Source organism: Ricinus communis, chromosome 9 (assembly GCF_019578655.1).
Source record: "Ricinus communis isolate WT05 ecotype wild-type chromosome 9, ASM1957865v1, whole genome shotgun sequence".
NCBI classification, from domain to species: Eukaryota; Viridiplantae; Streptophyta; class Magnoliopsida; order Malpighiales; family Euphorbiaceae; genus Ricinus; species Ricinus communis.
In genome coordinates this window covers 697,404-722,547 of record NC_063264.1, presented here as the reverse complement: position 1 = coordinate 722,547, position 25,144 = coordinate 697,404, and the positions used below count along the sequence as shown (strand labels likewise).

Below are 25,144 nucleotides of genomic sequence, written 5' to 3'. Positions count from 1 at the left end.
TTGCATTAATTAATTACAAGGTGGAAAAAAAAGTGTACAAAATGTCCAAAAATAATTAGAAAACATGAATGAAGAAAAACTAAAATTAAAATAAAAAAATGAAAAAAAAATAAAAAAAATTAATTTTTTTTAATATACTTAATGTTTATTTTAACTTTTTATTTAATTATTTAGTATTATGATATTAGTCTCAAATATTATTTACTTATAAATTAATATGAATGAATTAAGGACGAGATTGAAAAGCTAATTAAGAATTACAAAAAAAATACAACAATAGTATTTAGGATATGGGGAAAATAAATAAATTAACAATAACGACGACGAAACGTGTGTCGTTTTCTAAAAGGAGAATCCACCTGACTGCTTCGCTTTAGCAACCAGTTCGAGAGCCAACCTCTTCTTCTCTCTCGCGTTTTTGCTCCCGATTTTGACAACAGACTCAAAGGTTTGATCTTCTTCTTTCTTATTGTTATAATTATTACTATTTCTTGTTGTCTTTGCATAAAAGGTGCTGATTAAGCTTCGGTATCTGCATTTCTCAGCTTTGATTTTAAAGAAATTATCAAACACGATGCCGTCTCTGCAAACTGCGTTGCCTCCTGAACTTGCCAATAACGCCATAAGGGTGCAGTCTCGTTCCCTTTCACTTCATTAGATAAATTCCAAAAGATTAAGCTTTGTTAAGGTCGTGCTTTCTATGTGCAGCTTTACCGTGAGTGCCTTCGAAGAGCTAAATATATTGGTCATCAGGTAGACAATCTCGTTTTTTTTCTATATTATAAATTCATGCAAATAATTAGCTTTTCTACTGAATGCTGATGCTCTTAATGTTGGCTGTGTTTCAATTGAAATAGCATCAAATTCACTTTGGCTAATTTGCCTACCTGATATAAAGATTGCAACGTGAAAGTTAGGGATTATAAGACCTTGCAAAAGTTATTATATCAATCCTTTTCTTTATTTAAAGAAGTTTTATATATATATATATATATATAGTAATTTATTTCACTGTCTATGTTGCTGGTCTTTTGTCTGCTTTTGTGATTGTGTATATCTTGGATTAGGAATTGAGTGCTTGAATCTTCGCAGCTCATAGCTAAGGAGAATGGATGGAAAAAATGATAATTCGGTAATGAAGTTAGTTGGCGAGTGAGGATTAGGATGGGACCCCAGCAAATCAATGACTTTGTTAAGTGCCCATAGTTACCAGCTTACCTGTTCTCATCAACAAATTCATCATTACGTCCATCTTAACTAATGAGAAATCACATTGGTTATTCATGCTGATTCTTCAAGAAACAAAAGTGTAGCACTTTTCATTTACTGGTTTCTATCAAAAAGTATAGCAGTACAAACCACTTTTCTCAATGTTCTCTATAGAAGTGCCAAAGAAAGGATAGTTATCAGAATAATAACATATAAAGGAACTGGATGGAATGAGAATAAGAATGAGGATCTGTACATGTTTGTCCCTGGTATACTTAATTTTTATCTGCAAGCATTTCAATAGTGCTATATTATTGACCATATACTTTTCATTTAAAACTTTAGATGATAGGGCTATTTGTGAATGATAAGTATTACATTAAAAAACAAAGGTTAATTTCTTAGTATTTGAATGTACGGCACTTAGTAGCATGACAAAAATACATGGCACTTAAAAGATACAGGATAAATCATCAGTCAGGTTATACAAAAAAATTAAAGAAATTCCTAACGTATATGGTATTCTCCACCTTAAAAATTGAAAATTTATGATATAACCTTGTAATGCCAACATGATGCTTTATACCTTTTATGTTGTTTTGCTTGGTTAAAAGTAGGTCCTTGCTTCAAGGATTATTACTTTGTTTCTGTTTAATCTTCTGTCTCCATTTTATCAATGCATGTCCAACTAGATTCGGGATATAAACGTTTCCCTTTGTTTGTTTATTGTGCAGCAACATAACACGGCGCTGCTTGTTGATATGGTCAGACAGCAATTTAGAAAGCACATGCATGAGAAAGATCCTGAGAAAATTCAGAAGATGAAGGATGAGTAAGTTTCGTTCCAATTTTTTTTGTGTCCATTGTGTTTGTCCATATTTTCAAAAGGTTTACTTCATTCTTGTGCATATATTGTGCACAAACTGGAGAAAAGGACACAAGCACTGCAGTTTCTTATTTTCTTTGGTAGCAACACTGCTGTTGTGAAGTTTTTTACTTAAAAGTTCTTTTGGTTGCAGTGCTGCAAGAGGACTCATAAACCATATACTTTATGAGTCTGAGAAGTTGTCTGGCCGTAAATTCAGCAAGGGCAGTTGATTTTTGTTAGAATCTTTTGATCTGAGATTGCAGCTGCTGTATTAGATTAAGTTTTGCCTGCCATTATGTCAAAAAGAATGAGACTTCAATATTGTTATCAGTATCTGCCTTGTGACTATCATCTTTGTGATGTTCAAGCTTCGTATGCTAGATGGAATTATCATCTTGGGATAATCAAATGCTGAGTTCTGTATGTTGTTTTCTTCAATATCATGTAATGACACTGATGCTGCTGCATAATAACAGAGTGAAGAGGTGAGCAGAGTCGATTGCAAAATAAATATATGCATACTCACTGTCTGTCTGTATTGAGAAACACTGAAAATGATTGCAATTCTTTCACCTAGGGACTGATATTAATGCAAAAGAGGGACCATTTTTCCCCTTTTCTTTTTTTCTGGATGGTTCGATGAGAGAGATTATGTCATCAATTCGCTATTTTTGAGCTGTAGTTGTCATCCCCCACGTTAGCATTTAAAGCTTAGCTGTATTTTACTCTTGAAAAGTACAACTGGATTTAATTAAATGTGTGGCTATTGTTAATGCCTCCTTAGTTTTGAGGGGTCTAGCGTCTACACACTTAGTGGCTGCAAGATCACAGCTTGCAGAAGTGCTGATATTGCCTATAATCTCCCGCCTGGACTAAACCAAATCTATCAACCTTGAACCATAGTCCAAACTAAAGTATGCTTTTGATTTGAGCATGCATGCTATATAGGTAGCTAATTACGTTCAGGTCATTTTTCTCCTGTAATCCTTCTTCTTTTTTGTGTGCGCGTATGATTCTAATGTCTAAGTTTTAGGTCAATTTGTGCATTCATTTGAATGGAAAGTGATGCCATGTTCTTATCATTTCTTTTTGAAGCTTTTACTGATTCTCGTTTTCATCTTTTCACCAACTTCAATCTTTCACTGCTATAAAATAAAGAATCTGTTTCATGATCGCTTCCCTATATTGATTATTGAGTGCTGACTAGACCCAATATTAACCTTTAAGTCATTAAGACTAGCGCTATAGAATTATGGCCACTCCTTTCACTTCATTCTCTGTTCAAACAACTATTTCACAGTGTACCTTTGCCTCCTGACATCCTCCAAGCTACCAACTCTTCTTTTGCTGCCCGACCATATACCATTGAACATCTTTGAATGTGCTCTCGTCTCCTTTGACAAGCTGGATGAAAACCAAGACATTTTGTAAAACTCCCCTACAGCGTTACCAATTCAGGGTAGATAGTGGCAACTGGAATTTATTTATGCTATAATACGGATTGCCCAACTGGAAGGATGAGCATCGTATTCTTGTTTTCTAAGCACCAGTGCAACCGTATAGTTGAACGTACAAGGTTCGATATTCACTGGAGTTAAAACGGTAGTCGTTCATCTGGGAAGCCTTTGATCCCACCCAACCATCAACTAGAATGGGGGACCAAATAACTTATCAAGACACTCGTACGATTAACCATGCACAAAGTCGTATGTATACAAACAAACGATGCAAAAGCTGAGCAATTTACTATATTGATTGGCGTACCCATGCTTAACTATCAAGACTGCATACCCAACGGTCCAGCCAAATTTCGTTCCGAACATTTCCACTGTCAATGCAATTATCCTGCAATACGCCCTAATTGGATATCTGAGAAGCCGTGGTGTACTAGAAATTATGCAGCAAACGGCAAGTTTAAACTGAAGAAGAAAGAAAGAAAAATGCACTCATCATGCACATGTAAATCACAAATGAAAAAGAAACTTCTCTTTTATGTTGAATATATGTGACGAAAGGAGAAAAAGAAATTACATTGTATTCGCACTTTTTTGCAGCAAGAGCAAAAAAAAAACCCACCCCCCAGAAAAATTACATCCATGGCATCAGTAAAAGTAAATCAATATAATAGCATCTTGTGAAGCTGTCAAGGGGTGGCCGGGAAAAATATAAATAACTTGTGAACATTCAAATTTCCCAACTCCTATAGCCTATAAACTGAGCATGACTTTACAAACATGCAAAAACTACAGTGTAGGACATGCTCAAACACAATGACATTCCTGTTAATGATAAACCTTCCATATCTATAATTTTAAGATCGACTCTTAGAAAGAGGATCACCTTTTTCCTGCTGTAATGCCTTAGGATCTAGCGGGATACTACCAACTCTTAGAAACCCAGAACATTCAGCAAATCCGTTAACTTGAATAGGCACTGATCCTACCGTGACAATATCAGCAGAGTCAACAGTAGCAACAGAACTAGTAGCAGAAGAAGGTTTATGTTCAGCCTGCTTCGGGTTAATACTGAGCAAGCCAATCTTCAAACCAGATTCTATATCATCACCTGCGTTGACTATCTCAGAATTTCCGCGCTCAACAATTGTATTGGAAACATCAGAATTTGAAGAACCCTGCTCAATTGCAGATGCCTCAGTATTCTTCATGCTGTTGGAACCATTCTGCTCTATAGTGTTCTCAGTTTTACTTGGAGGAAGCTCAATAACAGAATTCAGCTTGTGAGCAGGATCTAATACAGGTACTAAGAATGGAGTTTCCAATCTTTTAAATGCAAACCTAGCTTTTTCTTCCTGCATAATTCTCTGGCGATTCTCATAATACATGAAGTCATCAAGTAATGAGGTTTTAGATACATGATTTTTGAATATTTTCAGCATCTCCAGACCTTGCTTATACAATATCTGCAGAAAAGTGATAGAATGTTGAAACAGAATAATTACTATGCATCAATGATCAAGTTCATAACTCTGAAGAGCAGAAGTAGATAGCAACACCCAAAATAAAACATTTTTAACAGGGGAGCGCATATTTCATATACTAGCAAGTACCAGCTGGCAACTAATCAACAAGAAATGAGGAAAACAATATCTAGCAGCCAACCACAAGTCACTGCATAAAGCTTTTGCATAAAATAACAAATGGATCAAATATTTTATTTGTTGATCAGGCAACACAAGCCAAAGCAAAAACAAGTCAAGCTATTATCAAATAAACTAGGATAGCACATACCTCTTGAGTGTCTCTGCTATTAGTCACGGGCTTATTCTCATTGTTCTCTAAGATAATGTGTCTAAAGCTGGAATTTGAAACATCTTTAATAATGTGCCACTTGACAGGAAAGCTACCACTCCATTTATCTTGCTGCCAAAAATCCATGTCGTTAAGAAAATCAACTGAGCCAATCATCTCCGCAACACCACAGAACTGACCACTAGCATTGACCTGTATAAAGAAGGACAACAACAGTAAGAAGGATGCAACTAAAATGTCTGGCCATGAGCGAATCCTAATCAAAGGGATACAGGGAGATCTAAAAATAAAATTACAAAAATAGAGATTGGCTGTTATATAACTCACAGAAAAGAATAGAAAGATAGGGCAGGCTCGAAGTTTTCCTGCAGCTATCTTTTGTGCATCCTCATAGGCACTCTGCAGCTTCTTATTTCCATGAGGAGTAGATGACCAAACATTATATTTAATGCTCTTGTGCACATCGTCCTCGCTATATGACTTGATCACAAAAAATTTTGCATCAACATAGTCAACTGGGAAATCATCCTTGTTAAACTGATCAGTATATATAATGATATTTCCTTGTGCATTACTATCTCCCACTTTATTTGTGAAAGCCTTAACAGCCAGTTGATTCTTCGATTTGTTCGTTCTAGGTCCACGATTCTGCTCACCTAAAGCATCTGGTCTTCCATTTGCATCATGAAGAGTTCTGCTAACATGAATCTTAGGTCGCAGCTTATCTACTGTAGTCTGTCCAAGAGCACTTGATCCAAAATCAGAAAAGCCATTATTGGCAGGGACTGCAACTTTTAATTGGTTAGAATGAGGAAGCAGTTGATTTGAACCAGAAGCATCCCTACCCTGTAAAATGTGGAACAGTTCGCTTAACTTTCATCAATTCTCAGAAAAGTATATCCAATAGTGAGTTGTCCATACAACAAAACCTGGAAATGGATAACCATCCAAGATATGTAGCTTGGATGCCATTTATACATCCCCACACAATTCTCAGCACCACAAAAATGACAAAAGTGTAATTCGCAAATTACATAATTTCTCCATGATTGCTAATAATAGAAAATGCGTATGTATATATATAAGTGGAAAAGTCTTAAACAAGCAAAAGTGTTACCTGAAGCAAGCGTGATGCAGCCGGAGTTGGGTAACTGCCAGAAGAAACACTTCCATGTGTCAAAGATTGTTTGCTAGTTCCAACATTAGCTCTTTGGCCTTCTGATATCTTGGACAAAGATTTAGTCTGAATTGAAGTGGGTTTTATTTGGCTCTTAGGAAAGGCCGCAGAAGATGAACCAAGACCATGCTTTAGACCTCTTGTATCGGGTCTATTGGTGAAAGCCACACCCGTGTCTAACAATGGCTCTGTCAAATTGTTTGGGATGAAATCCGGTTGAACAACAACAGGGAAATAACCAGGTGAAGATACAGTGTCCTGATAAGGGGTGATGGGGTAATACTGTTGTGCTCCTACATATGAACCATCCATCCCTACCATAGCACCAGGTATGTAAGGGTTATATGGGTTATAAGGAGATTCTGCATATCCATAGCTAGGAGTATAATATACGTAAGGTAAACTTTCAGTTTGTGCACCCTGAGCAAAAACCAAAACATTTAAACAAAAAAAAAAAAAAGGCATATTGATAAGTGCAAATTATGAGTCAAAGAACAAACATAACAAGAACAACTAAAATAGACAAGAAGACAATGAGAATTCACCCACCGCATATTGGATATCAGGACCATCTACACCAAAAATCCTACGGTGGTCCTCCCATTCGCTGGGTGATTCAAATCCTGAACACATCCAATCAGCACATGAATAACTGTTAAAATCCACAGACACTAAACAAATACAAAAAGAAGTGGAAAATTACCTGTACAGTAGTATCCAAAATTGGCGGCAGTAGGGTAATACAAGCCCTGATCCAGAAAAAATTCAGGGGCTCCTTCGTTATACATAGCTTCAACTTGTTCAAGAAGTGGACTCGTCAAAAGAGGATTCTCAGCACCATGAATCTTAAAGCCAAACCATAAGAAACTATTATTTATGAAAGTAACATCAACATATCCAACAAATATAGTAACTCAACCAAAGAAAGAATTCAAACAACATTTTGATTCAACTAGGATATAGAAAGGAGGTAAAATAGTTAGTTGCAAATACCAAAAAGTTGTCTGTGTTTCCATGTCCAGAAATATTATGCATGTCCATTCCAGAACTGCCACCACTGAAGAAAGAGGTAAACACTAACTTAAGCACAGACTACGCAAGGCTTCATTCATTCATTCATTCATTCATATGCAATAACGGATAGAAACAAAGCCAACAAATCGAAGCTAGAGATATGGTATTCTATCATTTCTTATTTCATGATAAAGATTAACTAGACCGCAAAAGAAAAAAATATCACACCCGGTAAAAGATTGGAAGTTAATAAGTTGCATTAGTCTAAATTCACTAAACTTAAAATGAGCTCAACCAAAAAAAAAAACATGAAATTCTTGCAAATACAAAAATCCCTAGAAACAGTAATGTCTACACACGATAACAACAGCAGAATCAGCAGAATAAGAAATCAGTAATAGATAAATCATAAAGTCAACCCCACAACCAAAAAAAAAAAAAAAAAAGAAAAACCTACTTCTCAAGCCATGTATCCATTATTAGCTAGCTATTACTATTAGAAATAAATAGCAAAATCAACATATAAGCTTTTAGCTCTATAGCAGAGATAAAAGAAGCTACTTTTAATCCAAAAACAACAGAAAGCAAACACGCAAAGGATATGCAGAAGAGGAAAAAATTACCAGAGAGAAAGAGGGAGAGAGAGAGAGAGAGAGAGACAAAAAAGCTGAATCAAGCCATGCTTGACCTAGAAACTTCTTTCAAATAAATAATAATAAGAAACTTATGAAGAGAATAAGAAATTTTCCTTTTCAACATTTGTTTATTTAGAAATTTCAAATTAAGACACGACTAAGAAACCCTAGGTTAACCCCAGCCATTTTTAGAGAGAGAATGAGAAAAAGGCGGTTTTGGTGCAAAGAAGGATTTCGCATCCAATACGAAACGTTTCGGTTCTTTTTTGTTTTTGTCTTTCTTTGGCTCTGTTTATGTGATGTGGTGGATTTAATAAACTTATTAAAATACCGAAATTGACCTTTGTTCTTTAAATTTAAGATATATACTAAATAAACATCGGGACTGTTGGAAGGTTCGCGGGGAAGTCGAAATGACAACGAATATTAAACGACGTCGATTTGACCTTCTTTGTCTTGATTTTCGAACATAGGTTGTCTCTAAAACGCTCCAGTCATACCTCAGATGACTCAGAGTTCATCATCCTCTTGATGCCAAATTTTCGAATAATTTTTTTTTTTCTTTTATTGGTTACAAATTTCTTAAAATCAATGTCAAAAATTAGAACTTTACGAGTATGCAAATTGCTGGATCAATCCATGGAACAATAGTACAAAAAGTTACAGTATAAGATAGTATCAACCACACAGCAGCCAGTAGAGTAGTTGTATGACGAAGGACCGCAACAAAGACAAAAACCGCCATTTGGTTTGCCGCCCCTGGCGGAGACTGCTGCCGACAGCAAAAGAGGGACCTCCCGTACGTTTGCATGGAAAATAGTAGAAAAGTGGACTGAATAAGTAGACTTGGAGATCAACAATTGATGAATTTGTCTGCTTACATCAACAACTAGTAGATATTTGATTTCTTTCTCAGACTTACCTGATTATAAATTTCTTTCTATGAAGTAGTAAACATAGGTAGGCCAGATGATGAACAATAAATAAACAAAACAAGGAATGTGAATTGCCAGAACAGACTTTTCTCGTTGCATGTTTTTCATTTAATATTCTTACTATCCTCGACTCTGGTAAATACGTGTTTGCGGTTTATGGTGCCCAAATAGCCACCAATCCTTTTTATCTTTTGGCAAGTAATATGGCATTTTCTAACCAGTTTTTCCTAAATTGGATGTTCTTGGACTAAAGGGTCCTCTTCCACCTTGTCGAGGACTTAGCTCCCCTCTCAGTTCACTCACTCGGGGGCTGTACACCTTGTTATCTGAGAGCCTTGGGCTCTGAATGCTCTTGAAAGAATTTGATGGTGTTGAATTACAGCTTATTACTCTGGGGCTGCGGATGCTCTTTATCTCACCTCTGCTTCGTGTGATCATTCCCTCTAAAATTTCTCCATCATCTGCAAATGAGGCTGATCTACTCATCTCTGCCTCCTGCTATATTTCAAAATAACCAAGAAACATAAGCTCCCCATTAGCAACTGAGTGACCTTGGATATTATGATTCCTAAAGATGACCTCAAGTATGCTGGCCTCAAATCTCAATGATTAATCAAGAATATGAAAAATTGCAAAGGAAGATACAACTTAAAGAAAACTTACAGTCGCTAGATTGAATGATCTAGCTGGAGCTTCTTCATATTCTGCAGCATCCAGATCCTGAAGGTGGGCTCCTTTGAAGAACTTGGGCAAAATGTATTGTCTCACAGGAACCAAAAGCATGATCATTAACGGGAATAGAACCCCAGCAATTGGAATCCATGTAATGCCAAAACAAACCAGCAAGTAAGCTGTCTGAAAAATCGTAAATATTGCAATCGTCTTGAAAGGCACAGTTTCCACAAAGGTGGCATGGTATTTCTCCAGCACTCTGAAAAGGGTATGAGCAGGCAAAAGAAATGAATTTTTACACAGCTTTTGCACAATGCTATAAACCTAGGTTAATTGAAATCAAAATCAAGAAGAGGTGTGAGTTTGCTACTTGTATCTCCTGCTTGGAGCAGTGAAAAGCAACAAGATCCGCTCCCAGAACTGGTTACCAGGTAAGCTTTCAATGGCCATGAAAGCAAAATAGCCCCACAGAACTGAGGTTGGGATCCTTTTTATGAAAGGCATGGCCGCAACACATCCTCCTACCATTATAGACTGGAGCAAGTTACTAAGCCGCTGTTCTTTCACCTCAACAGGCAATAAATCATCAATCTCCTTCTCAACATCAAATACTGTTTCATCAACTGGGGTGTCAACATCCTCCATGCTGGAGGCCATCTGAATTGTTGACTCTTTTAATTCGTTTAATCCCTGCTCATATAACAAGTATAGACAAAATTAGGTAGACATTGGCCGCCTATTAAGTGATAAAACTAAGAGGGAAAGTAAATAGTATCTTGAATAATCTGCTGTAAAAACAAAAAAGAAAATGATATCCACATGCAGTCATCTAAGAAACACATAAGCCAATATATAAAAAGTATTGAAATTTTTCATTGTAGATAGACCATAGGCCTTTTTCCTAAATGACTGGTTCCGTCAAGTCTAAGAACCATGATATTTATCGTTGTGGACACAATTTGCTCATCAACAGTAGCCATTTTACATGTGGCTTAACTAAAAAATAAGTTAGAAGTCAATATACCAGAGCAGAAGATTCCTGGTAAATCAATGGAGTCTGCATCTGTTGATAGGCTTCTTGCATGCTTTCATACACTTGTTCCAAGCTTGAATTCTTACTCATACATTTGCGTGCTGTTGCCACAAGTCGATTACGAAGTAACTGTAAAACATGTAAATATCGTTTTGAAACAACTGGGTAAGCGGAATGCACATATTCCTATATTTGACTGCATTCCTGGTACAATTTACTTTTCAATCTTTGTTCATTTAAGATATTAAGAGGAACTTCATTGCTTGTCAACATAAAACCCTCATAGCCACAACACAAAGAAAATCAGGAAAAATTCACCTACTAGGTGTATATTCTCACCTTTAGACCAAGCTGATAAATAAGCGACTCGCATTAGTTTTAAATTATTGAAGGACATGTTAGCCATTCAACATTCAGTGTCAAACACTCAAGTTACACATCACTAGTCTATTTGTTTAGGTGTATAGTAGGCAAGTCTTACCCAAAGTCAAGTGAGCATTGGATAAACATTAGTTGATTGGAGTTGTTAAGTACACAAAATGCCTATGCTCAGGAATTGGTATACATACTAGGTGCTTTAGTGTAGCCAAACTCTTGGTATGCATTGGAGATTGTGGAATGACACCATTTGATGGAGGGATCCCAATGAGACCACACAATATGACCTGCCACGCCATTGTGCAATTTCAGAAATTTAAATAATACCATATTTTTTAATCATATAAGTATCCCATATCAAAAAGAGAGGTGTACCATGAATCCTAGAAGAAGTAAATCATAATGGAAAGAAGGTGGTTTTCTCAAGTTAAATTCTTTCTGCTGAGCAAGCTGAGATGCTACACTGTGATCGAAGTAATAAAGGACTGCAATCATGGTTGCTGGGATGAAAGCTCCGATTATATACAGAACTGGCACGTTTAGCATATCCTGTCAAAAAATTTTATGCACAATCAGTTAGTAAGATATTTGAGTCTGAGGCAGAGGAGAATAGAAACATGGAATGGAAAAATAAATAGCTTTTCTATGCAATAGCCATGCCTTCATGACAGTCCAGTTCTCATAGGCACCCATTGACCATGGATTTGGACTGAAAAGGCGCCTTGGGATTCCTTCTGGAACGCTTCCCGATGGAATATAAGATAGGGCCGTCCAAACCAGCACCATCAATGGCACACCATAATCTGCTATGCAGCCTCGAAGTGACCCTGTGAGAAGGTAATGGTAAATATTATAAGCAATGATCTCGATCTTTTACTACTGCAGAAGTAAAATGGTTGTCTGAATGCAAGAATTTCACCAAAGATTCAATAAACTTACCAGAGCCATATCGCCAGGATCTTGCTTTTCTGCTTCTTAATGCTGTCAACAGAAGGCCAAATGAAAGAACTAGAGCAAACATCCCATTGGCAAATCTCCAGGAGGATCTAAACTGAATTGACTTGGGATCTTCTCTTTCAGGTATTCGAAATTCATTAACAAGTCCCTAGCAAAATCAACTTAAAAATTAAATTTTGAAACTAAAGACAAATTAAAGAAATATAAAATCAACAATTAAAGCCATAAAATATATTTGGTGTATTACTTAGTTGCCTTTGGCCCTTTGCAAATCCGCAGTCACTGATTTGAGGAGAACAGTTTTAGCACAATCCTTTCATTAGCCAATTTAATATATGAGTGAAAGGAAAGGAACAAGGTTCATTTTCTTACTTTTATGGCTTCCTGCATGAAAAGCATGGCAATTAGAAGGCCAAACAATTCGCCGGCAACACGAGTAAACCTATTGATGATCGAGCAAGCTCCTAAGATAGCCAGTAGAAACAACAAGAGCGCTGTCCAAACACATACCCTGCTCATCCAAACAAGACATTTAAGGGCACCAGACATGCATGTATTGAAAAAGATTAGAGCTTCAGGCTAACAACCAATATAAGTCTGTCAACATCACAATACTAAAACCTCAGAGCGGAAATTGCAAAGTGATATATTTTGGAGAACAAATTAAAGATGATACCATCCAGTCCATGCCAGGAAGAGCTTGGATCCCAAATCAGGTCTACTTTTGGCGAAGTTGAACATAAATGTATACATAATTACAGTTGGTTCTGCAACACCAAGGATCAGCAAAGGCTGACCTCCTATAAATGAGTGTATAATACCACATACTGCAGTGGAAGCCAATGTTTGAACTGCTGTGAGAGCCCCATCTGTTGAAGAAAGACAGAATGTAAGAACTCACACCAATTTGCTAGCATTGGCAAACTTAAGAAAGCTGTGAGGCATTCAATAAAGAAAAAAGCAACCAATTAAACAAAGTAAGATATCTAAATAACCTGTTTCTCTGTCCAATTGTTCTCCAAATGAAATAACTGGAATTGCTGATGCAAAAAATATGTACGTGGTGGGTGCCAAAATCCTAAGAATAATTGGAGTAAGAAACAGAGCTATCATCATTATTCAAGACATGATGCAGAAATAGTAAAACTAACAATTGAAACAGCTTAAACTTTCAAATTTAACCATGCTGTCCTGGCAAGCGCGAGATGTACCTGAAGCCTGCCCTTAAACCACCAGTCCAATCTTGCTTGTAACACATCAATCTCCCTTTAAGATCATTCTTGATTCCGCGAAATGGTACAAAACTCTCTTCCATGATGCCTTGTGCAAATAGGACAACAAATTGCCTTCTCGTATGCTTCAACTATGAGGTCAAAATGTAGAGTGTTCCCTAAAGAAACGGCATTTATGGCTATGTATAGGAGACAAATAAGGTTGCCATTAGAGGGAAAGATAACCTGCACCTAAAGACAAACAAATAAAGCATTAGAGATAGGATTGTGCGAAACCAACTCGAGCATTGGAAAGCAATAAAAAAAAAAAAAAAAGGAATCATAATGCAAGATAGTTCAAATTTGTGCCATCAAAGCGCCAACCAAAATCTAAAAACAGCAGACCCAAGACATCCTTCAACGTTACCCTCGTAAGCATACAGAGAAATTGAATTAAATTGAAAAGGACAAAGGCATTTAATGATTAAGCTACAAAGAGGACAAGCATTTTACTAGTATAGCCTGTTTATCTTCAAATAATGTGAATGGGGGCACAGAGAAGGGTTTCAAGAAAAGCTCCAAATTTGTAGTGCCTGAACAGAGTAGAGAGGGCACTGTAGATTTGAAGTCGATTCCAATGTGGGTCAAACTAGTAACGAAAGGAACATTAGTGTCAATGTCCATAGCAGTAAAAAGAAAAACAAAAGTTATAAAGCCTATAATAAAGGAATCCCAGAAAGCTAACAAATCCAGATAGAGATGAAATGTATACAAATACAGAAAAAGTAAAAAAGTTTAAGAGATTCAAAGTGGAGTCAGTGTAGAGTATTTACCCAACTCCAAGAACTGAAAATGCGAAAGAAAACAATTATCTTTTCGGTTCTTTTATCTAGCTTTTCAAGAAGAGAGAGAAAAGGGAGGTGAATTAAAGGGTACTTCTCAATTCATGTGTCTTGTCTGCGTGCGTGTCCGTGTATTAGAGTGAGAGAGTTTTTTCTTTTTCTTTTTTCTTTTTATCAATGAGAGAGAGAGAGATAGTGCCAGTGAATGACAAGCTGGCCTGGAAAGAAGCAACCAAGTAGCTTCACTTCACTAATCTCTACTCTACTCTACTCTACTCTACAGTTCTCTCCAAAGGAAATTGTTCCTTGTGCTCTGCAATTTAATAATATACCCTTTGTATGCATACCGCATCATTATTGGAGAACAAATCTGGTTATGGTGTTGCATTTACTCAACCATTAAAGCTGCATATTATTATATACTACAGTAGTTCTTCTCAAGGGATGTCTTAAATAGAAAACAACCCTACTCATTAACTTTATATGAATTTGATTCTCTGTGCATGCATGTCCTGTTCAGAAAATATATTATTCATGTCGGGATAGTAAGTTTAGGTCGACTATTACATTATATACTGAAAAGTCACCATTGATTTCTAAAAATAATAATAACACTGACATAGTCTCCATAATGTTTTGGATGCCGGGCCACTTTTTTCTTTTTTTGGTTCGAATTAGAGTAAGTGGTGAAGACTGAGGTCAGCATTTATGGTTTAAGAAAGTCAGAACTCAAAATTAAAAGGAGAAAAATAATAAAATATTTTTTATTGAAAAACATGAATAATTGCAGGGGGACAATTGCAATACTATATATGATATAAGTTGAATTCTTATATAAAATTTAGTAGTAATTATCGTACGCCTCTATTAGCTATAAAGCTACTTTGCGGCTTGACAAGAGTTAAATCAATTGGTATATTTATAAGTAATTGTTGGTAGAATTCTGAATAGTAAAATCTTTTTTCTTTTTTAATTAGGGAGAAGAAGAAATAGAGATTTAAAGTTTGAGAACTCAGCCTGAATTCTTTTCTATTAGACTAAAATGGTGTGAATGTTGTGTTTAGTTTGTAGTGCAGAGATCATAGTGAAGCCTCCTATTGAAATGCACCACGTTCTCATATTGCTGGAGAAGCCATGAGAAGAGTCAGATTTAAAATTATACGGATTTTTTAAATTGATTTTCCGACGTAGCAGCAATCGTTGGCCATATGCATGGAACAAGACTCATAAATGGCCAAAATTGAAGGTAATAAGAAAGCAATTCCAATGAGCCAAGTCAAGAAGAGATTGATCGACCTTTTTCGAGAGCCCTCTAAACATAGTAGCCTATTGTTGCCATGGAAGGAAATAAATTCGTTAGGTGTATCTTTCCAAGTATGATATGTTTCATTATGTAGGAAAGAGAGAGGTGATGATGAGGAATCTTGCTTATGTTCTTTTTTTTTGGGGGATCTTATGATTATGATTATACCACTAAGAGATTAATAATTGACCCGTTAACTTTCTAGTTTTATTTACCATAGTACCTTGTAATTGGTAATTGAGTGAAGAAGAAAATAGGAGCAGCAAGTATAGAAGGAGATGCAAATGGAAAAGGGAGGCTCACGAGACGAGCAAGAGTTAAGGGACCTTTCAAATGTTTGGGAAATCAACAAAAGTAGAAAAATAAAAGGGTCATAATCCTAAAGATTTCGTCCCCAAACCCACCAAACTTAAAGTTTCGCTGCTGCTCCTCATGTCTTTCAATCGTAATGTTTTTTTATAGGGCAAACGACAAAAAACCCTGTTGTTTTACTTGGTAGGCCCTGCCTTCTTTCTCTATGGATAGGGTCACCATTTTGTGGGTTTCCTTCGGAGCCCTTCATCGACTTGTGGCCTTTAGCGATGCCAATTGGCAGCAATATATAACCTCTCGTCTTTACAGAAGACAAACTGACTAGTAGCTTGGTTCTTGTTCTTGGTTTCATTATGGCATTCTTTTCCAAAGACTCGATACAAAATACTTCAACAGTATTATATTATATTCTTTTACAGAATAGGCGACAAAGATGAGCCTAATAACATATATACAACAAAACCATTAATGTATAAGCATCAATGATAATTAGGCCACCTAGAACTACCACCTTCATAATCCCTGAATAAGCTGCACTACTCCAGAACAAGCACGCAAGGGAAGAATTTTTTTTATTTATTAACTATTTGGTTACCTCTTTCTTTGTACTTGGGTCCTTACTCGCTGCAAAACACGAACAAACTCACAAAACAGTGAGAAGTCCAAAGCCGACCGTGCATCAGCCCTTTGTTCCATTTTAGGATTTCCTGAAGCGCAAGTACACGGGCTCTGACAGATGACGAAGTCGAACCCACCAAACCTCTCAATCAATCTATCAATTTTTTTAGTTGTCAGCTTCTGAATGTCTTCAATCTGCTCCAATTCCCCAGTTTGTCCACTGTTGCGCCACCACATTCTCAGGATCTTTCGCTTTGTTTCAGAAGTTTCCACAGAGACGACACCTTTCATATGAATGCCAAGGCGGTGTAAAGCAACTTCTGCCCCACCAATTCCACTAAAAAGTGACAGCACTGTTATTCCTTCAGGGAACATGGACTTTAACACAGAGAGATGATACCCCAAAGTGTCTATCTGGAAGCTGTATCTGAGAGCATGTAGCCTTTCAGTTAAACTACCCTCAGTAGTTTGAGTGTGATTCAATGGGTAACCTAGAATGAGTTCCAAATGTTCTGGCTCTATAGGGCGCACTTTGTGCAGACCAACCCATACAAGGTTTAATTTATGGCAGTGATGGAGAATGTCTCTCTTTTGCTGAGAGGAAATTAAACCTCGAGAATCAGTCAGCATCCTTCCAAGCCTATCACAGAGCTGAGATAATCCATTAGTTTCATAATTGATAAAACTCAACTGCTTCCTCGTATCCCATGATGGCCACCATTTCTTGATATGTGGCATTGCATCTAATATGGACATTGGAGGCTTTGGAAGGATATGAAACCTATTTTCAGTAGGGAGATTGTGCACGTAGCCTTCTTTCCTACTCAATGCAGAGAAGAACTGAGTATTTACAAACTCAGGCTCAACAGCATATAAAAATTGAGATATTTTGCCCCAAGTGTCCAAAGATACAGTGGCAACATTCCCATAGAGAAAATAAGGAGGTTTGGCTACCATGCGATCAACACTCTTGCATGATTTAAACTTTGGTTCTCTGGGAATTCTGAATCCAGTGATTTCTGTGTCAACTTTTTCTTCCACCCATGCAGATTCAAAAGAGAAGCTCGAGTCAGCAGTATACTCTGGTTTTGGACCTTCCTCTTCATAATTTTCCTCAAAGCCAAAATGCTCGTCCTGAGTATTAGAATAGCCTTCAGTATACTCTTGTTTTGGCCTTTTTCCTCTATGTATTTCCTCCAGGTTTAGATTGCTTGAACGAGAGACAGCTTCTTGGCTAAGATTCTCTGGTTTTTTACGACCATATGAGTCACGTCTTTGCTCATCTCGTATCTCCATGTTAAAGGATTCACCACCTCTTGCAACATGTGAAGGATTCATTCTAGAATGTCTTGAGCAATACTGCACGAGGTCAAAAATAAGCTTCAATACAAGTAAAATGACTGACATTTCATGTTTTGCACACAACAGAACACATAGGTGCACACACACACAAATGCAATCTTAACTCATAGGAAAATGAAAAATTCAAGAAAAGAATGCGGCTATACTATTACAGGGTGCAAGGAAAGAAAAAAGATTAAATTGCCAGCAACTGTGCCTTTGACTTGCATTTTTTTATTTAGACATATAAGCCCAGAACAATGTGCTTATGATAAAATTAATGCATGTTTTGAAGCTGAGCATAAGTTTGAAAAGAGGAGCAATTAGAAATTAAAATTGGTAGTAATTGTGTATAAGTACAAAGATTTAAAGAAAGCACGCTCCTTATCTTTTATAATGTACTTCTCACCAACTTGTTCTGCACAAATTGAGTTAGCTAGCTCCAAAACTGGAACTTCTGAACCTGAAAGACAGAAAATGACTGATCAATCCTTCGCAACAAGCTCAACTGAGAGGAATTCTTAGTAAGAAAGGCCATTTATCACATATCTAATTACCACCGCCCTTTTAAAGGATGAAAGCTACATTAGTCATTTATAAACCACAAAGTTTGAGGAGACGAGAGAGAAACAAGGACAGAGCAAGACTGACTTTCAGTATCTAATTAGACAAGACAGAAGAAGTGAATAATCATAGCATTGTTACATCCATTACTTCTCCTTACCCAAACAGAACAAGATAAAGAAAGAGGATGCAGATTACTTCACAGGGGTATCTCGTATATTTTGCCTTTGTGAGTGGTAGTAGCATTGATTGCTAAACAAAGTTATGACACTATATACTCACCGAACCTCTCAATTGCTAATGAAATTTCATTCTCCGAGAAACCCATTTCAAGCAAGTTAAGGGTTTTCTCCATAGTCCCAAACAAAGCTTCATTGCTAATATCCTGGAAATAAAAGGCTAATTAAAACATAGATGAAGCACGCATGATATATGACAGAGACACAAAAAACATAAAAATTAGATAGCTGCATATGCCATAGAAGTTGACCACCAAACTTGACAACTAACAAGTTGCCTTCGAAACTAGTTCTGCATCTCTTAGTTTTCTTGCAAAATTATTGTAGAAAGCTTAGGAAGCACAAAAGAAAAAAAAAGATAAGCTAATTGTCAACTTTAGCAGCAAACATCACAGAAGCAGTTGGTGTCTTATCATTATTAAATGTGTTACTAATGCCCTTAACACAGTAAAATATCACTGAAATTCAATACAGACCTTATTTTGTTCCACATCATGCTCAAGCTCGTCATCTCTTTCCTCATCAAAATTTGCAGCTACTTGGGCAGCAGTAATAAAGTCTACTATTTCATCAACTGGAGCATCCGTACCTGTATGTAATAGCATGAGATCATTAAAAAATTCCAGACTAAGAATAATTTTAATTTGTTAAGTACAAGATTACTGGAAACCCTTACATGCCAAGGACTTAGGACACAGGAAAGGACGGGAAGATTCCAAGATAAAGATAACTAATTAAGTCGAGAAGACTTGTTTATTATATCCAAACATCTATGCCAGTTTCAAGACTATCAAAGAAACATTCCCCCTAAAAGATGAAGTTGTTAGCTGAGGCTTCCAAGAGTAGTTTTATATCTCTAACACACTCCTGCACGCGAATGCCCATCTGGCTTAAAGCATGGTCAATGATCGAACTCAAAAAATTTTAATTATACAAGTTCAGATATCATATCAAAGAGCCATTCCACCTAAAAGCTTAAGCTGTTAAGTGAGGATCCAAGATAGTTTTATATCTCTAACACAGAGCATCTCTTCTCTCCAGTTTCATATTAGTGCTTGCTAATATTTGGGTGCTTTCCAACCCACTCAATTTTTTACTTAAGCATATGTGAAATACATCCATTTCCTAGCCAATTAGACAACATGCTTGCTTATTGTTAGGAAGCATATTTGAGGAATGACCATAAGGTGAAATGGCAAACCCAAAAAGTGTTCTTCTCTCATAAAGAACACCTGTCCACCGAGTACGGAAGTATGTTAAAACAATATTTTTTTCCACAACTAAAATTTCTTATGCTTTTACATACCAAGCTTTTCCATTGCAAAATCAACTTCCTCTGCAGAGAAATTCATATGCAGTAATGATGCCCTTTTACTATCATCAAATCCAAATACATCTGGCTCCTACAGGAGATTGAAATATAACAAATCAAATGTAGTATCAACCATCCTACTAGAGCCTAAACCATAATATGCAATCACCATAGTTATAGAGTTAACAAGAATGAAAATCAAACTTCATGTGAACAAAGAAGCACCAAACCATGTAAATCTGTGAAATATTGGTTAACAAAGCAACACAGCATCTAACAAGAGAGAGACTGTAATGAAGGTCATATTACGATTTCCAAGATAACTGTTATCCACTCCATGCGACTTCTGGCACTCTAAAGTTTATCCACTTATCATAAATTCTATGCATAACACCATGACCAATTGGAAAAAGAATTCACATCTAGAGATGCACTGCCTGGAAAGATCATTAAGGTCAAAAGCAGCTGCAAAGGAAGTGGATGGAGGAGGTACAGACAGAACCATTTGGGTAATGAATAATTATATTAGAACAATTTCCACAAGGGAAGCATTCATACAGATTCTGAGCAGAAGATACGTAACCTATAAATATGATAGATCGCAGCTTTTTACCTCTTTCGGTTGACCAAATTTGGAATATTCTGGAGGATTGCTCGCGTCCTTGTCATTGAATAAGGTATCCAGAGAATCTGATGACTGAGAATTCGATTTTTGAGGATCCTGTTTCATTCAAAGTAGGTCAACTATTAGTTATAACCTTCGAAAAGTTCATCAATGAGGAAGTCCACTGAATTGTCATTCTGTTTTAATGAGTTTCATGAAAATTAAAGTCCAACTTTGATTGGTACATGCTGCGACAATAGCATATGTTGTGATTTGCTTAAATAACTAACAAGATTATCTTTTTCTCCCTTAACAGACAACTTTTAACATTAAGATTCGCTACTCTATGGCTGTTAACATTTGTGGAAAATTTAATAACGCATAAATACTCATTATGAACCAAGCCCACATCTCTATACAAATGTGGTACATAAACTATTGTTCTCAAAAGAGGAAAACAGAAAAATAAATAAATGGATAAATAAAGAGGAAAAAAAAGAACAAGATGATAGCACAAAAATTAATCATTACTTACAGAACATTCCATGAGAATCTCCAATAATAAGTCAACATTGTCTTCACCTAGATATAAAAGAAGATGGCCGCCAATCAGGATTGCAGGAAAACACAGTAATCTTATTTTGTAAAATTATTTAAGGAGCATGTTATAATCATTGAATTTATCCTGGAATGTGATTATATCATTACCGCCAAAGAGGCCAAATATTGGTTCCGATGATGATGGATTTGTTTCCTTAAATCGATATGTACACAGCTGTATCCATCAGTGCCTACTTCAAACAAGATTGGAAAATAAAAATGAAGAAGAATGTCCATGCATTACATACCATTTTCTTGAATTACTTTGTCGACAAGAGATGGTAGGAATCCCATCCCAGTTAAAAATGATCTCACATCGCTTGCAGATGAACTTGCGGCAGTTTCCTGGAATTAGTTCAGCACAAAAGAATATGAATGAGGAAATGCACATGCATTAAACACCAGGTTATCAATTTGAAGCCGTAAAAAAGTTAGCTGACATGGCAATTGCATGATAAAACTCTAGAAGATTTGAATGAATGCAAATTTAAAATTCACGAGCTAAATTTCTGATAGGTCATAGAAAGGAATGCATACCCCAAGTTGGCTCGAGTAGATGAAATCAGAGGGAAAATCGAAGTCAAGCATCTCAGGCTTTGGCACTGTGGTTTTTTGATTTGATGAAGTCTCACCATTGTGGACTTTTCTCATCTTGTCCTGTATCCATGTAGAATATAGAAATTCAGTATCATATGAACAAGGTTGAGGCAAACTTATGGTAATCACATTGTACAGACCATTTGAAAACAAAAAAAAAAAAAAAACATGAAAATTGAGCTGTCTCTCAGTCCCTGCTGCAAAGTAATTACCACTGTTCATCAGTCAAAAATAAATAAATAAATAAACGTAGAACATCAGTGACGAGAAAGGGGATGGTTACGTGGCCGGAGGCTTCAGCAGTCAGCCAAGAAAGGACAGCGTTGGAGTTTGAGAATGAAATAAGTTGCATCGGGAACGGAGTGAACTAGTTTGACCGTACACCGGCGCAACCATGTCGGGTTGTGAAAGGCCTTCTTCTGTAGGCTTAAACTCACGGCCCAGTTTTGTTGTTTATCAGACCCAAAACAAGAGTTGGGCTGGCTTAATGAAGCGAAGTGCGTTTTCCCCGCCAAATCGCTTACTCAGTCGGTCATCGGTTGCCCTATAAAAGAGAGGGAACGCATTGCTTGCTTTTCAAACGCACCATTATTCTCTCAACTCAAACTCTTTATTTCTGTAGTTTTTCCTGTTCGCATCGCAACTAATAGAAAAAAAACTACTTTTCTTCATTAACCTGGAGAACGGTTGGCATAGTTACTGGAACTTTCTCAACTCTTCTTCTTAAAAGTCTTTGGACATTCTAAATTACTAAGCATTTCTTTGATCCTGATCTCCTGCTAGTGCTAATAAGCCATTTACTAATAACAGTTCAAGAATCAAATTAATTAAAAATCAATGGCTGTGGAAACTGATGCTGCTGCTACTCCAGGAATGGCTCTTGCCGATACCGACATTAATTGGGCCAGGTCCATCTTCTACTCTCTGATTTCAATTTTTTTTTTTTTTTAAAGTCTTCTTTGAAATAAATGATGAATTAATTTCATGCATTTTCAGATTTTCTAACCACACTCTCTATCTCCCATTACTGATGCTTATGTATTTTTTATTGAGCTTATTTTAGGTTGGATAAGACAAGGTTTCATGTGATTGGGGCTATACTATTTACTGCTCAGCAAGCTTTACTACATCCAACTCATGTAGTGAAGACAAGAATGCAAGTAGCTGAACATTCTGGACTATCCCGCATTCGCGGAGGTGGACTATCTGTATTCAGACATTTACTGAGGAATGACGGTATTCATGGTCTTTACAGAGGTTTTGGAACTTCTGCGATTGGATCATTGCCTGGTAGAGTGCTTACTTTGACATCACTTGAAATGTCTAAAGATACGATGCTGAAATACACTCAAGAGATCGATATGCCTGAAGCCACGCGTCTTGGCATGGCTAATGGAGTGGCAGGCATGTTGTCAAATCTAGTTTCTTGTTTCTACTTTGTTCCTTTGGATGTGGTATGTACCATTTGTTCTTTACTTTCACTCTTATATGGTTTCTTTGAGCTTATTTATCTTCAAAGTTCAAAGACAAGTACAGCTCTATGCATAACATTATGTTTGCAGACGCTCATGAACTAGCTAGGCTTATCCTGACTTTATTGCTTGCTTTTCGTTGACACGAGTTGGTAGTCCAAGTGTGTATCTATTGTGCTTTTGACGGTCTCAAAATGTTATGTGTTCTCAGATTTCCCATCGGATAATGGTGCAAGGGCTTCCTAGGACTACATACTGTAACGGGCCATTCGATGCCATGCGTAAAGTGATGAAGACTGAAGGATTTCGTGGCTTGTATAGAGGTTTTGGGTTAACAGCTGTAATACAGTCACCAGCATCTGCACTTTGGTGGGGTGTGTATGGTGCTGCACAACATATAATTTGGAGGTACATATCTAATTGTGCCCATGATCTATCATTGAACAATACATTGGAATTGAAGTAGCAAATGATTTTACGTTGTTCTTTCAATTTTAGGAGCTTGGGCTATGGAGAGGATAAGGAGAAGAAACCCTCTGATATGGAGATGGTGACAGTTCAGGCTACAGCAGGAATGATGGCTGGTGCTTGTTCTTCAATTATCACTACTCCTGTGGATACTGTAAAGACTCGACTACAGGCATATAGCATCTACCACACCAATCTTTTTATTTTCTCCCTGATTTCATTGCTTTGCTATGGAAATATTAGGTAAATTGTTTTTTTGGTGTCCCTCTGATTAGGATGATGTTATATCTGAAGGTTATGGATAACTATGGTGTTGGAAGGCCTTCAGTACTCAAGACAACAAAGACACTCCTCAAGGAAGATGGATGGTGGGGCTTTTACAGAGGGTTTGGTCCTCGGTTCTTAAACATGTCACTCTATGGAACTACAATGATTGTTACCTACGAACTCATAAGTATGTTTCATTCCCTACTGATTTTCTCTAATATGTAGTAACTAATGAACAAATGTCATATCATATCTTTGACGTGCAAGCCACTGTTTGTCTGCTGCAAAATGTTCCTTGGTTCATGATTTTGAAACATAGCTTCATTTGTCTTGTTCTAAATGTCAATTTCAAATGTGTTCCATTTAATTGGTCTGGATATTCAATGTTTCCCACAAGTATCTTTGTGTTCCTCTACTTCCCATATTCCCCTCTGTTTGCAAACTTTGCTAATGACTTGATTTTTCTTTTCCTGACCTGTCAGAGAGATTATCAGTGAAGCAAGTATAACAGCTCCGAGGCATATGAAGTGCAAATGGGAATTGCAAGACTAGAAGTTTGGAGTAGCTGATTAGTAGACCCTTCCTAGCAGTTCTTAGAAGAGGTTGACCTTGACAAGCCAGATCAAGCTTCATGCATCTTTGTTCAAGCTATAGATTTTGGTTGGCCATCTATCTACAATTTCAAGGTCAAGTTTAATTGGTTTAAAAAGCTCAAGCTCAAAAGAACTTGGAAAACTCTACACAGTACAATACTGCATCCTGCAGGGCTAAAACAGAGGGTTAATTGGTTTGACCATAACTACGAGTTATTCTATAATCAGATATGAGAGAATTCCTTTTTGGTCATGTGCCCCTGTAAGCGGCTAGAACATACTGAATTTTTTAAACAAGGAATGCTAGCGATGCTAACAATATTTTTTTCTAACTTTTTAATCTAATAATTTATTATCTATTTAACAAATTACGTTGATTTTATATTTATTAATAAATAAAATTAAAATAATTTAGTTATTAATTAAAAAATAAAATCTTTTTACATATATAATATGATATAATTTAATTATTTTAAGTTCTACTATTATATTTTTTATTTATTTCAAAAGGCTTTTTTTTAGCTATTTAATAATGCAAGAATGACCTTTGGGATTTTAGGTACAATATCCATAAATAGGTTAATCAACACAAATTCTTTTAATAATAATACATATCCTTTATTCTCAAAAAGAATGCAGCAAGAAGCAAAAAAT

At 36.4% G+C, this 25,144-nt stretch overlaps 5 protein-coding genes across 17 annotated transcripts; 2 read left to right on the top strand and 3 right to left on the bottom strand.

Moving 5' to 3' along the window:
- The first annotated feature begins 305 nt into the window (after nucleotides 1-305).
- LOC8261316 lies at nucleotides 306-2,705 on the top strand. Its single transcript, XM_002519245.4, has 5 exons — nucleotides 306-448; nucleotides 546-628; nucleotides 709-753; nucleotides 1,944-2,041; nucleotides 2,229-2,705. Exons 2-5 carry the CDS (start codon nucleotides 575-577, stop codon nucleotides 2,305-2,307), a joined length of 276 nt encoding a protein of 91 aa, XP_002519291.1. The 5' UTR covers nucleotides 306-448; nucleotides 546-574; the 3' UTR covers nucleotides 2,308-2,705.
- Nucleotides 2,706-3,239: 534 nt separating this feature from the next.
- On the bottom strand, nucleotides 3,240-8,441 carry LOC8261317 (YTH domain-containing protein ECT4). 6 transcript variants are annotated; one of them, XR_007217317.1, is made up of 9 exons: nucleotides 7,517-7,580; nucleotides 7,227-7,368; nucleotides 7,073-7,146; nucleotides 6,464-6,943; nucleotides 5,674-6,192; nucleotides 5,326-5,538; nucleotides 4,418-4,997; nucleotides 3,842-3,996; nucleotides 3,240-3,481 (listed from the first exon to the last, which is right to left on the bottom strand). XR_007217317.1 is itself a non-coding variant. In XM_015719265.3 (8 exons), exons 1-8 carry the CDS (start codon nucleotides 7,562-7,564, stop codon nucleotides 3,992-3,994), a joined length of 2,061 nt encoding a protein of 686 aa, XP_015574751.1. In that variant the 5' UTR covers nucleotides 7,565-7,580; the 3' UTR covers nucleotides 3,746-3,991. The 6 variants fall into 6 exon arrangements, 4 of the variants coding, with proteins under 4 accessions (XP_015574751.1, XP_048235095.1, XP_015574750.1 ...); XR_007217318.1 differs by having other exon boundaries at nucleotides 3,842-3,922; XM_015719265.3 differs by lacking the exon at nucleotides 3,240-3,481 and having other exon boundaries at nucleotides 3,746-3,996.
- Nucleotides 8,442-9,000: 559 nt separating this feature from the next.
- Nucleotides 9,001-14,494, bottom strand: LOC8261318 (probable boron transporter 2). 4 transcript variants are annotated; one of them, XM_002519247.4, is made up of 14 exons: nucleotides 14,192-14,494; nucleotides 13,872-14,007; nucleotides 13,359-13,610; nucleotides 13,143-13,225; nucleotides 12,824-13,016; nucleotides 12,520-12,658; nucleotides 12,130-12,295; nucleotides 11,851-12,017; nucleotides 11,566-11,739; nucleotides 11,382-11,477; nucleotides 10,804-10,941; nucleotides 10,150-10,469; nucleotides 9,771-10,038; nucleotides 9,001-9,602 (listed from the first exon to the last, which is right to left on the bottom strand). In XM_002519247.4, exons 3-14 carry the CDS (start codon nucleotides 13,460-13,462, stop codon nucleotides 9,321-9,323), a joined length of 2,130 nt encoding a protein of 709 aa, XP_002519293.1. In that variant the 5' UTR covers nucleotides 13,463-13,610; nucleotides 13,872-14,007; nucleotides 14,192-14,494; the 3' UTR covers nucleotides 9,001-9,320. The 4 variants fall into 4 exon arrangements, with proteins under 4 accessions (XP_002519293.1, XP_015574752.1, XP_015574753.1 ...); XM_015719266.3 differs by having other exon boundaries at nucleotides 9,001-9,605; nucleotides 14,192-14,489; XM_015719267.3 differs by lacking the exon at nucleotides 13,872-14,007 and having other exon boundaries at nucleotides 9,001-9,605; nucleotides 14,192-14,489.
- A 1,639-nt stretch (nucleotides 14,495-16,133) lies between these two features.
- LOC8261319 (probable inactive DNA (cytosine-5)-methyltransferase DRM3) lies at nucleotides 16,134-22,196 on the bottom strand. 4 transcript variants are annotated; one of them, XM_048379339.1, is made up of 10 exons: nucleotides 21,974-22,196; nucleotides 21,631-21,750; nucleotides 21,342-21,438; nucleotides 21,029-21,075; nucleotides 20,503-20,610; nucleotides 19,884-19,980; nucleotides 19,054-19,166; nucleotides 18,621-18,723; nucleotides 18,158-18,237; nucleotides 16,134-17,792 (listed from the first exon to the last, which is right to left on the bottom strand). In XM_048379339.1, exons 1-10 carry the CDS (start codon nucleotides 22,040-22,042, stop codon nucleotides 16,407-16,409), a joined length of 2,220 nt encoding a protein of 739 aa, XP_048235296.1. In that variant the 5' UTR covers nucleotides 22,043-22,196; the 3' UTR covers nucleotides 16,134-16,406. The 4 variants fall into 4 exon arrangements, with proteins under 4 accessions (XP_048235296.1, XP_048235297.1, XP_048235299.1 ...); XM_048379340.1 differs by having other exon boundaries at nucleotides 21,903-22,040; XM_048379342.1 differs by lacking the exon at nucleotides 21,974-22,196 and adding an exon at nucleotides 21,202-21,247 and having other exon boundaries at nucleotides 21,631-21,672.
- Nucleotides 22,197-22,263: 67 nt separating this feature from the next.
- LOC8261320 (mitochondrial substrate carrier family protein E) lies at nucleotides 22,264-24,822 on the top strand. 2 transcript variants are annotated; one of them, XM_015719216.3, is made up of 6 exons: nucleotides 22,265-22,598; nucleotides 22,754-23,144; nucleotides 23,374-23,570; nucleotides 23,661-23,802; nucleotides 23,925-24,084; nucleotides 24,380-24,822. In XM_015719216.3, exons 1-6 carry the CDS (start codon nucleotides 22,528-22,530, stop codon nucleotides 24,403-24,405), a joined length of 987 nt encoding a protein of 328 aa, XP_015574702.1. In that variant the 5' UTR covers nucleotides 22,265-22,527; the 3' UTR covers nucleotides 24,406-24,822. The 2 variants fall into 2 exon arrangements, with proteins under 2 accessions (XP_048235300.1, XP_015574702.1); XM_048379343.1 differs by lacking the exon at nucleotides 24,380-24,822 and having other exon boundaries at nucleotides 22,264-22,598; nucleotides 23,906-24,067.
- Nucleotides 24,823-25,144: the final 322 nt, after the last annotated feature.

Bases quoted from the DNA above. Each gene is read 5' to 3' on its own strand.
- LOC8261316 (XM_002519245.4), top strand. From the start codon at position 575: ATGCCGTCTCTGCAAACTGCGTTGCCTCCTGAACTTGCCAATAACGCC. The intron at 629-708 runs GTGCAGTCTCGT...TTCTATGTGCAG, and splicing joins TTGCCAATAACGCCATAAGG to CTTTACCGTGAGTGCCTTCG. The intron at 2,042-2,228 runs GTAAGTTTCGTT...TTTTGGTTGCAG, and splicing joins ATTCAGAAGATGAAGGATGA to TGCTGCAAGAGGACTCATAA.
- LOC8261319 (XM_048379339.1), bottom strand. From the start codon at position 22,042: ATGCAACTTATTTCATTCTCAAACTCCAACGCTGTCCTTTCTTGGCTG. The intron at 19,167-19,883 runs GTATGTAAAAGC...TATTACATACAG, and splicing joins TTTTGCAATGGAAAAGCTTG to GTACGGATGCTCCAGTTGAT. The intron at 18,724-19,053 runs GTCTGTATTGAA...TTTTATTTCCAG, and splicing joins ATGATGTGGAACAAAATAAG to GATATTAGCAATGAAGCTTT.
- LOC8261320 (XM_015719216.3), top strand. From the start codon at position 22,528: ATGGCTGTGGAAACTGATGCTGCTGCTACTCCAGGAATGGCTCTTGCC. The intron at 23,803-23,924 runs GCATATAGCATC...TTATATCTGAAG, and splicing joins CTGTAAAGACTCGACTACAG to GTTATGGATAACTATGGTGT. The intron at 24,085-24,379 runs GTATGTTTCATT...CTGACCTGTCAG, and splicing joins TGTTACCTACGAACTCATAA to AGAGATTATCAGTGAAGCAA.
- LOC8261317 (XM_015719264.3), bottom strand. From the start codon at position 7,564: ATGGACATGCATAATATTTCTGGACATGGAAACACAGACAACTTTTTG. The intron at 7,369-7,516 runs GTATTTGCAACT...TTTGGCTTTAAG, and splicing joins GAAACACAGACAACTTTTTG to ATTCATGGTGCTGAGAATCC. The intron at 6,944-7,072 runs GTGGGTGAATTC...GTTTTTGCTCAG, and splicing joins GTCCTGATATCCAATATGCG to GGTGCACAAACTGAAAGTTT.
- LOC8261318 (XM_015719266.3), bottom strand. From the start codon at position 13,462: ATGGAAGAGAGTTTTGTACCATTTCGCGGAATCAAGAATGATCTTAAA. The intron at 13,017-13,142 runs GTTATTTAGATA...TTTCTTCAACAG, and splicing joins ACAATTGGACAGAGAAACAG to ATGGGGCTCTCACAGCAGTT. The intron at 11,478-11,565 runs GTACACCTCTCT...ATGGCGTGGCAG, and splicing joins TACTTCTTCTAGGATTCATG to GTCATATTGTGTGGTCTCAT.